At 46.7% G+C, this 11,329-nt stretch overlaps 1 protein-coding gene across 1 annotated transcript in view; it reads right to left on the bottom strand.

Moving 5' to 3' along the window:
* CEP295 (centrosomal protein 295) overlaps positions 1-7,432 on the bottom strand; it is a 57,973-nt gene extending 50,541 nt beyond the window's left edge. Inside the window, exons 1-3 of the mRNA XM_018556811.1 lie at positions 7,402-7,432; positions 6,641-6,775; positions 2,063-2,263 (exon numbers count right to left, since the gene is read on the bottom strand). Of these exons, the coding sequence (XP_018412313.1) occupies positions 2,063-2,263; positions 6,641-6,748 (309 nt within the window). The 5' untranslated portion in view covers positions 6,749-6,775; positions 7,402-7,432. The remainder of the gene's footprint in view (positions 1-2,062; positions 2,264-6,640; positions 6,776-7,401) is intronic.
* Positions 7,433-11,329: the final 3,897 nt, after the last annotated feature.

Raw genomic sequence — 11,329 nt, forward strand, 5'->3', positions numbered from 1 at the left:
TATCTGTGAATATCACCAAGTCAGTAGGTTGTCATACTGCCCGTACAGACAGTCTCAAGAAGGTATGTGCAAATACATAAAGCGGTGGTTGTAACAGAATAGCAACCAATCAGCGTCTCTCTTCAGTTTGTCCACTTAAGAGTTGAAAAAGAAAGGTGGATGCTGATTGGTCGCCATGCACAGCTGTGCCAGAATGTCGGCTCCAGTTTTGATAAATCCCCTTCAATGAATGCAGCTCTTGATAAATCATGAAATGTATAAATTTGCATACAATTTAAGTATCTGAATTAGATTTATTGAGCCTTTTGCCTTTCCTGTTTAGCAGAGCGGAGAGAGGGAGAAACACAAGGAACCAATCTCTTGTGCTGCAGTGCTAACAAGGAGCATGAGGATAGTGACAGAGATATCAGCTCATCAGTGTGCAACTCCTCCTTCACTGCCCAGTCGCAGGCTTGGGTTAGGGACAAGACCTCTAAAACTGGAGTGGAGTTTTCCTTTAATGTCCCCCTGTCAGTGGGTCTGACTCCATGCTGCATAGGGTAACTGCTCGTGTATGCCTAGGAGACAGGAAAAAGTAGTTTTACTTACCTGACCCCCCCTCTCCTGCTGGATTCCTCTGGGCTGCTAGACCAGTCCCTGGAGCCGCCTCTGCCCTTCGACGGTCTAAAGCAGGGGTCTCAAACCTCTGGCCCTCCAGCTGTGGTGGAACTACAAATCCTATGAGGCATTGCAATATTCTCACAGCCACGACTCCCGAAGAGAGATGCATCATGGGATCTGTAGTTTTACCACAGCTGGAGGGCCGGAGGTTTGAGACCCCTGGTCTAAAGACTGCTGACGTCACCAAATACAATGCAGGCCTCCTAGTTCCACATTGTACATGAGGACACTACGACAGTCCACAGCCAGAGTGGAGGGGGGAGCGGGGATCAGGTAACTAAACTTTTTTTCTACCCCCCTAGGCATAAATGAGGAGTTACCCCTGCAGTACAGGGGCGGCCCCACTGCAAGGGAAAACTTTTCCTTTCCCTTGAGTTGGGTATTAAAGTAACATTAAAGTCACAAATGTTTCCCCCTCCCCCCAATGTTAATTAAAGCACTTACCTTAAAATGATGTCTCTTAATCTGATCTTTCCTGTCCTTTTCATCTGTCCCTCCAGTGCTGCAATCCAGCGCTGACTCCTCTGTCCTTGCTGGCGCTTCCTCTCCCACGGTGTCTGCATGCGGGTGCACGCGTCCATAGACTTACCTTGTGCCTCTCCTCATCTCCTGGCCGAGAATGTGATCTGCGCATGCGCCCGCCCCAGAATTTTCACATTTTCGGACGGGAGCGCGGGGAAGACACAGGTGAGTATTAACCCTTTTCAAAGCGGGGTTTTTTTTAAATTTTATTTTACACTTTTTGCATAATATCTACTGCTTGCTAGCAGTAGATATATGCAATCTGCTCTTCCATACTTGGTCAAATCTGTATAAGATAATTCAGCACCCCGGCTAAAACTCCAGAGCATTCAGAAAACAAAACACCATTTGTGCAATACTCTCATAGTCCATCACTGGAGCCATTTTTTTTTTTTTATTGTTTATCCGATTAACCGAACTTAATAATCGGCTAACTAATCGATTTTGAAAATAATCGTTAGCTGCAGCTCTACATGCCATGCCTACTTGCTTATCATGCAACCAGATACTCCAACTCATCAGCGATATCCAATGAAATAATGAGTAAGAGTATGGGGCAGTCTTAAAGGTTCACCGACAGCGTCTAATCAGATCCTTACTTTCATCTGATTGGCTGCTAAATGCAGTGCAGACTGTCTATAGGGTTCTCTATACACTTTAATACGCCAGCATTAAAAATCACTAAGGGGTAGATTTATAAAGCAGCGAGTCTGGTATTCACCAAACATTCACTGCAGCTAAATCTTGCTGGTGCATGTATTTTAAAATGACATGTTTTGTTTTTTTACCATTAGAGGATGTCTGGTGAAAGTCAGACACTGCTTTATAAATAGGCTCCCCAAGTCCTGTTACCATTTCCACAGTAGGGGGCGAGTCTTACATTTTCCTTGGCCTGCCGATGTCCCTCTCCTATGGCATTCAGTGCCGACAGATACGCCTCCTCCAGAGCTCTCAGCTTCTCAGCCTGGTCTGCTTCCCATTTGGCTCTCAGCTCCTCTGCCAACTGTTGGAGCTGCTGATCTCTCCGCTCCTTGACATCCTGGCGGATTTGCTGGGCGATAAACTTCTCCTGTTCTCTGACCTACAAGACAGAAGCCAATTAGCACGCCTGGCAACTTAAATCAACAATCCAGTAACTGGCTTAAAGTGTACCTGTCAGTGCTGATAAAACTGAGGGATGATCTGTCTAAAAAGCAAATCATAGTAAATGATTCAAACGTTTATTTTCCAAAACAGATTAAAAATCTGTCTGGCTGGGAGAGACCGATTCCAGCCTTTGGACGCCATGATAAAAGGGTCAAGCATTGCGAGTGTGTGTGGCACCCTAGACAGCCATGCAGAGTCACAAACTTCTCTGAGGCTCCTTATAATCTAAAAACAAGGTAGACGCTGACAAATGATAAATCTGGGTCTCTGGTTAAGGAATCAGACAACTTTCCAGAGCTAGATCTTAAAAAATGTCTTTAGCATTTCAGCCCAGTGAAGTCTTCTACAAAATCACACTCATGCAGCCAAATCGCAGGTTTTCCATGTCTTACTTCTCATATCAGTGCAATGCTTCAATATTATTAACCACTTGCTGACCAGGGGGGTTAAACCCCCTTCCTACCCAGGCCATTTTTTCACCACTGGGGGGTTTTATTTTTTTACTATATAATGAAAAAAAAAGTACAAAAAAAATGTATTCCCTACGTTGTTATAAAACATATTTCTCTATAGGTTGAACTCGATGTGTCTTTTTTTTTAACCTGACTAACTATATATCAGCACTCAATTTTTTGGGTAAAAAATAAAGTTGGGAGTCACATTGGGTAAACAGACGCCAAACATGCCAAGCTTTAAAATTGTGTGCGCCCACAAAAATCGCAAAAAAACTACCATACCTAAAATTGGCCATAGGCGACACTTTTAATGCTCATCAGTTTAGTGGCGTTCGCGGCGATATACAACATGTGCGGTGTTTTTGCACGTAGGTGCATCTGACGCGTATTTATGTTTCTAAGTGCATCCACGTGGGGGACTTGAAGCTTCTTTGGGTGTGTTTTTTTTTAATGAGACTTTTTTTTCACTCTTAACTTGATTGCCATCACGTAGGGTCTAAAAATCCCCCTATGTGATAGCCAAAAAAACAATGACAGGTCCTCTTTATGGAGACATCAGGGGTCTCCAAGACCCCTAATGTCACCTAGGGACCCCCAGAGAAGCAGAGGTCTGCTTCATCAGCTTCTTCTCTGGCTCTAAGCCAGAGAAATTACAGCTAAAGGTGGAATTGATGCAATAGTCATTGCTTCTGCCTTTAGAGAGAGAGGAGGAGAGATCAGCGGTGGGGGAATGCTGACCTCTCCTTCTCTGTACAGAAAGCCGCTGTGGCGGTGCTCTCGGTCCCTGACACTGTAGGGGGGACAGCGGTGCCCGGAACAACCAGCTGCAGAGGGGGTACGTCAGCACAATGCAGGGTTATACAAGCAGCCGGCCGAATGCTTGTATACAACAGCCGGTAACGGCCATTTACCTTCCCGCAGGATTCTGCTCGAGCTAGCCCACTTGGGGGCGCGCACGTGAGCAGGAAAAAAAAAAAAGAATCACATAAATGTACGTCCTCCCACCAGAAAGCATCCGCCGTCCGCATTTTTACAATGAGGGGATGGCGAGGGGTTAATACAGCACATCTACCCCCACTCAGAGCCGGCGCTACCCTACAAGCAGGTCAAGGTCTAGATGCATCATCAGAACATCAATGATCTACGTGTACTGTAAGCCTCCGCGCAGTGTGACACACCACTGACCTCTGCATTCTGCGTTAAATTTACTGACCTCTGCACTCTGCGTTACATTTACTGACTGTTGCGATGCTAATGGATATTTCGGACACCCACAGGGTTTGCAAAAGCGACTGCTTGGCTCTTGTCAGAGAGCTGGTTTCTCACAATGGAAGGTGCCTTCTAAAAACAGACCAAACTGTTTTTTGACAATGGCATGGCTGCACCTTCGCCCGTGTAGGCAAAAATCCTTGCACTGGCCCTGCCCCCACTGCTTCTGAGCTCTCATGTCGCCTAATGTCTAGGCAGACTGGACCACGTGATCTCTGGCTGGCAGTATTACGAGCACTTCATATAAGAGACCAGAGTCTACTGCTTTCCGTCAGACACCATGTAACATTTTATGAGCAATGTGCAACGCCAAGCAGAAAGCACAGCTCACATGTGCAATAAGCAAATATGGCTGCCTTCAAGTTAATGGCAAACTATACATAGAAACAAAGTTTTTCAAGCAGCAACATAAGATTTACATTTAAAAATGCATCAAAGAACAAATGTGTTTTAGGGATAAAGTGGTGAGGGGTAAGTATGTCTATTGGCACTGAATGTGAGGTACGAGCCAAATTACAAAATTAGTTTAGGCAAAACTGAACTTGTTTAAACCGAATTAACAGCGCTAGTAGGTGAATCAAATAACCATGTGCAGTATCTAATATAAGTAATGTGTTAAGGAAACACTATTTTTGTTTCAATCACTGCCACCTGTGTGAGATACAGCTAAATTGAACTCCTAGCGCTGCTCATCTTGTTATATCAAAACTGAACTTGTCCTTTTAAATTACAAAATGCCTTGTTTGGCAGTTAAATGGCACTTATTTTTTTGGTGGGGTGTTCCCTTAATAGGTTATATATGTGTCAGATCTTTACAGCTCTGCCTTTAGAGACTAAGGACCCACTTTCAGAGAACAAAACCTTTTTTGGCTTTAGTTCTCTTTTGGGTCACAGGAGGAGATTTACTATATATGCCGCTATATAATGACAGTACAGAGCCGCACTACAGCTGGGAAGGATTCTGACATTATTGGGATCCACCCCTCTACCTGATTGACAGCTGGCTTTGCCTCTCTAGAGCCAGCTGTGCCCACGCCCTCCCGTCCCCCCAATGAGCACTGGAGGAACAGAGAGGGGAGAACCCTTGCCGAAAGCAGTGAATGACAGTCGAGAAGCCGCAAGCTGAGTGAACAGCGGTTTGCGATTACTGATCTTGAACTAAAGAGCCAGCGTGCAACAGCTGCAATGTCACACGCCGGCTCTAAATAAATCGGGAAGAGTACATTTTACTCTCCCAATGCTTCTCCTTTAAAAAAAAAAAAAAAGAAGACAAAGCATCGTACATTTAAAAAACACAGCAATCTTCTTTACAAAGGGGATTGAACTCTCAAAACAAAGTCGGCGAATCACAATGAAATTGAGTGGACTAGTAAAATAAAATGAAAGTCCAAAGACCGGTCACGTGACCTGGCAAAAAATCACATGACCAGCTCACCAGTCTTGGAACACTCTCTCTCTGCAGCATTAAACAGAAGTACATAAGGCTCCGCTGGCTACTCACCGAAACATTGAGCCCATGACACACTGCAGTGTGAGAGAGCTCGAGTAGCTGAACGCGGCCAGAATCGGCTCACTCGTAACAACTCAATAGACCTTGCATCCTGACAAGCGGGTTTATACTAATTAGCTGAAGATTGGGGATGCACGATACTAGTATCGATATCAGTGCCGATACCGAGTATTTGGGTGAGTACTCGTACTCGCCCAAATGCTCCGATGCCTAGCCCGATACTTCATGTATCAGGAAGCCGGGCAGCACATTATTACACGCTGCCCAGTTTCCTGATTGGCCGGGAAGCGGCTCCATGCTCTCTCGTCACTTGTAACGTAATGAGGCGCTTCCCGGTTTCCTGATTGGTAGGGAAGCTGGCCAATCAGGAAGCCGGGCGCTGTGTAATGACGCAGCGCCTTGCATTCTAATTGATGACTCGTCATCCCATGACAAGAGAGCATGGGGCCAGCCTCCCGGCCAATCAGAAAGCAGGGTGCCGCGTCATTACACGGCACCCAGCTTCCATGATTGGCCAGCAAGACGGCTCCGGCTGGGTACCGGAGGAAGGCCGCTCCTGGCTGGAGAGGCCCCGGGGGTGACAGGCTGGACATGCTGAGGTGAGAGGGGACAGAGATCCGCACTGCAGAGACATGCTGAATCATATGATTATTATTATGGGGCGGCTTTCTTGTTAATCGGGAAGCCGGGTGGCGAGTCATTACACGCCACATGGCTTCCTAAATGGGACTTCAGGTACTCAGTAATTGGTATCTGCGAGTACCGAGAAAAAAGAAGTATCGGTACCAAAATGCCAGTATCCGTGCATCCCTACTGAAGATACAATTTTTCATCTCGGTACGGTCAACTCTGCGAGCTCTTGCAAGCTGGCGCACCAGAGCGAAAATTGCAAGAGACACTGCATGCGAAGGTCCCCATGCTGCATCTTCCGCTGGCCCTTCGCGCAGTGTGTCACAGGCTTAACAGGGAGCAGACAGGGATCATGGGTCCGCCGTTATAAATTGGGCACTACGTTTTTGCTCATAAGAAACTCGTCAAAACCATTGCTTTGAGTTTATATTGTGGAATGCTAGGTCACCTGCTGTAGCCGTAGTTTCCGCCTCCTCTCCCGTTCCTCTTTCAGTATTAAAGCTTCTTCATTTGGACTGAGCCGCAGCGGGGCAACTTTGGCCACTTTCCTCTTCATGTTTTCAGTGTACAATAGTCATGAATCCTGTGTGCTGCAAACAGGGGGCATTAAAATGTAAGTAGAGATTATACACAGTGTGTTATTATACTAAAAATGTCTATGAACCCCTTCCTGGCCAAAAATAATGTCATGTTGACATGCAACAAGGGCATGAGCAGACACAGCAGCAGACTAGTGGAGGCTCAGCACTGGTACCAATATGGCGGACACAATATCAGCAGACCGGCAAAGAATGGGGGAGAAGGAGACTTCATAGGCTGGTAAGTGTTTTTAAGAGCCAACAACTACGGTACTTGTAGCCACTGCCTATCAGTCTTCCCTGTGCCAGGTGAAGTTCTTCTTTAACAGAGGCCCCAGATCTACAAGCACAAACACTTCTCGTAGTTGGCAGACATCCCATCACCCACCAATCAAAGGGGATTTTCCATGACAATCACCATCATCCCAGCCAAGGGTGTCCCCTCACTGTATAACCATGCACGCTCAGCTAGTACAGACATGCCTGTTTATAACACAATTGTTAGGTGCCCAGCACCCCTCCCCCAACTTCCTACATGTTACCACAGCACGCTGGGACTTGTTGTTCTCAACACCACCCACATCATAGTTATGGCTTATTACTCAAGCAGTGAAGGCGATATCTGCCATACCTGTCCCCTGTTCTCCTCTTCTACAGCCGGTTAGCAGCAGCTAGTGCAGTGTCTGTTTCCCTCAACACATACATGGCGTCACTTCCGGTCTTCAAACACCCCGCCAGTGCTGAGCCAAGCAGCGGGAAGCATGGAGCTTTGTCAAGTGATCTGGAGAGGGAGGCAGGCGTATTAAGAGAGGGAGCGGACACTGTAAACCCCGCCCTTTTCTTCCTCCAGGTACACGACGAATCTCCATGCTGCAGCCGTATATGTAGAGTACGCATGCGCAGTAGACTGCACTGTCTCTGAGGCTTGGGGAGGGTTGTTCATGCTGACTCTGTTAGATGTGTTTTGTTTGCAATTATAAATACGTCACTAAAAGGAGAGATTCCTGAACCCTAATCAGCAGTGCAACACACTGGGCTCTCTATTAATCTCTTATAAGGGTATAAAAGTGACTTACAAAAAAACACGAGCTTTAAGCTTTAGAGAATTTATAAAAATTGGGCAGAGTCTGAAGCAGTTGTCCATGGCAACCAATCGGCTTCTAGCTTTCGTTTTTAAAGCTTAATTGAACAGATTGAAAAAAAGCAACTGCTCCAGATTCTCTCTGCTCCACTATGCAATGTGTTAATTGTCAGCACTATATAAATAATTCCCCCCCCATAATGTGCACAGCATATAAACACATTATGGCTGACCTATCTGCAAAAACAATCCCTTCCAGCGCCAGCACTTCAGCTCGGTTCTCCTCCATGGTTGGCATCTTCCGCCTCTTGATTGGCCAGCCTGCCTGAAGTAACTCCCGCGCATGCGCACAAAAGTTACTCCATCTCGGCATCTTGCGTCTGTGCGCTGAGCTGCGCAAGCGTGGCTCATCGTATAGACATAAGATAAATGTCTAAAAGATAGAAAGAAGCATTTATGGCAGAAGAGACTTCAACAGTCCCCTGTGCCATAGAAACCCAACTAATCCCAATTTTATTTTAAAAATGACTTAACTTCCACTTTACTGTCATTTTCAGAGTGTAATTGGACTAAAAATAACCATCACGTTTTGAAAATATAACAAATATGTTCCTGGCTAATCCTGGTGCATAAGACTCGCCGCCCGGGGACAAGGAGGCATGGAGTCGGCTTTCTGACCAATCAAGAAAGCTGGCGGGCGAGTCACTTACACGCCGCCCTGCTTCCTGATTGGCCGGGAAGTAAGCTCCATGCTCCCCGGTGATGAGGGAGCATGGAACCGGCTTCCTGGCCAATCAGGAAGCCGGGGGGGGGGGGGTGATTCATTACCCGCCCTCTGGCTTCCTGATTGGCCAGGAAGCCAGCCCCATGCTCTCTGGTGAGAAGGGAGCATGGAGCCGGCTTCCCAGGCAATCAGGAAGCTGTGCGCATGTAATGACTTGCCGCCCTGCATCCTGATACTGGAAGTTCTGGTATCGGGATAAGTATCTGGAGCATTTGGGTGAGTAGGAGTACTCGCCCAAATACTCGGTATTGGCACTGATACTAGTATAGGTATTGGTGCATCCCTTGCTATGATGCTTTGCTTCGCGGTGCAGCAAAAATAAGTCGTGGTGCAGCGTCACAATATGCAGCGGTGCGGCCGTTACACCCGGCTCTCTCCCCTTATGCACAGAATCGTACTCTTTTTTTTCTTCCCTCGCAGTAAAGCCACTTTGCTGTCTCCCCCCACCTCTGCTCTGCCACTGGCCAGCTCAGGCTTAAGCCTTTCATCAGTGACATGTCCACACTGCAACACTGGACAACTGGGGACCCCTATTTCCCGAGGACAGACCCATCAAAATGGAGACTGTGCCCGGGAAACGTGGACTAATGGCAACCAGTTATTATTTTTCTGTTCATATTACATGTTACACCCATATTCAGGGAAACATGAAACATGGTCTCAACATGACCCTCACCCCCATCCCACCCCCTCAATGACCTGAATCGTGGGGTTCTTCTATGCGCAGGTTGCTGTTGATTTTTTAAATATTGTGTATGGCTCTGCCTGCACAACCACATTTTGGGGGCCCTATTTATATTATGGTGTATATGTGGCCATACAAAAACAAGAGAAAAACAATACTCCGGTACAGCATTGTACGTTCCAAATGTGTTTCTGCGTTCCAAACGTCTACAGATAATTTGTACAAGATCGCACAGCACATGGCCTTGAATGACTTAGTACAGGATTGTACAAATCCTTTTCCTTGTCCATTCATTGGATTGCTGCAGCACCGTAAGAAGACAGTGACATATTTGTATCAGCATTTCTATTATACATGGATTCTTCTTTTTATATCATCCAGAGATCTTCTTCTTCAAGTATCATCTAGGATGCCACAAGGAGAAACACTTTCCAGCAGCAGAGGGCAACAGAGAGCCTTTATCTGGAGCGCGCCGTAGCACTGTAGAGTCGTCTTATTCCATCACATATCCCAAAAATTTGATTATTCCTCATATATGGACAGTGGGCGTAACCAAGCAAATCATCCCTTTACACCTCATTGGCCAGATGCACATCCAGCAGGTGTATAGTGCAAATGTAATCTTATTAATATAGAGCCATTTATGCCAAACCGCATACAGCTGTTTCTTCTGTTTTGGCCATCATCAGTGCAGTGTATGGAAACAATGGCTTCTATGGAGTAGGGCAATGATTTGCATGACTCCACCCATTGTCCTGAAATGAGGAATAATCCTTTCATTTTTAGGATATGTGATGGGATGAGACATTAGAATACCTTTTGTTTTAAGAAGGCTTTAAGAAGTGCTGTACCCTAGTACAGCACTTGAATTATTTTGTCTGGAGGATCAGGCAGCAGCACCTAGTGCATCCGTGCCCAGGCATCTGAGTGCATGTCTTGCGCCGTGTGCATAGGCATGCGTGCATGTTCAAAAAAAGCTCCAAGAGGGCTATATAAGGCTGAGACCAGAAGGACTCCAGTGCCGTGAGATCTTCAGCTGTACTCTGTACATCTGATCTTCCGTTGCTGAGCCGACTTGTTCTCTGACTCTCCTGTGGCTCTCCCCGGTTTGCTCCTCTGTGTTCCTGTGTTGTTCCCCATCTTCAGTTACACCTGCCACTTTGGTATCACGTTTCCCGCAAGTTGCTGAGCCAACCCATCCCTGACAACGTCTCTGCCTGATGTATTGGTAGAGATATGCCTGACTGTTGCTAAACGTAGCTTGTCCCCTGACTCTTCTGTGGCTCTCCTCGGTTTGCTGTTCTGCTCCTGTGTTGTGCCCTGACTTCAATAAATGCCTGCCACTATGGTACCACACTGCACTCAAGTTGCTGACCCAGCCCATCTCTGACTATGTCTCTGCCTGATGTATTGGTAGAGACGTATATGGCCAACTGTTGCTTCGCCTAGCTTGTCCCTTGACTCTTCTGTGGCTCTCTTCAGTTTGCTGTTCTGCTCCTGTGTTGTGCCCTGACTTCAATAAATGCCCGCCACTTTGGTGCCATGCTGCACTCAAGTTGCTGATCCAGCCCATCCCTGACTACGTCTCTGCCTGACGTATTGGTAGCGTCTCGCCCAACTGTTACTAAACCTAGCTTGTTCCTGGACTCTTCTCGTTGGTGATCTACTGTCGCCTCCAACCCTGAGACATCTGCACGCATAAGTTCCAGTGACATCATCACCCACGGGGACATGTGCCACTCCTTCACCCCTGCACTCTCTGTCCCACTACCCAGGAGTGCTTGGATTGGAGAAGCAGGAGAGTCCCCCTCATCGTCTCAGGCTCCCATGGACCTTTAGTCCCTCCTCACCATAACCGGTATGGTTCTACTGTCTGGAGCAAGTCAAAAGGCATTGTTACCGGTGGACAGTTTTGTATAAAGAAAGAAGTGAACAACATGTGTCTGAGTCATTAAAACTGGAGATTAGAAAATGGGAAAAAGTGGAGCTGCCCCAAACTGACCAGTAAG

This window comes from Nanorana parkeri, unplaced genomic scaffold (assembly GCF_000935625.1).
Source record: "Nanorana parkeri isolate BGI_ZX_2015 unplaced genomic scaffold, ASM93562v1 scaffold254, whole genome shotgun sequence".
Classification (NCBI taxonomy): Eukaryota; Metazoa; Chordata; class Amphibia; order Anura; family Dicroglossidae; genus Nanorana; species Nanorana parkeri.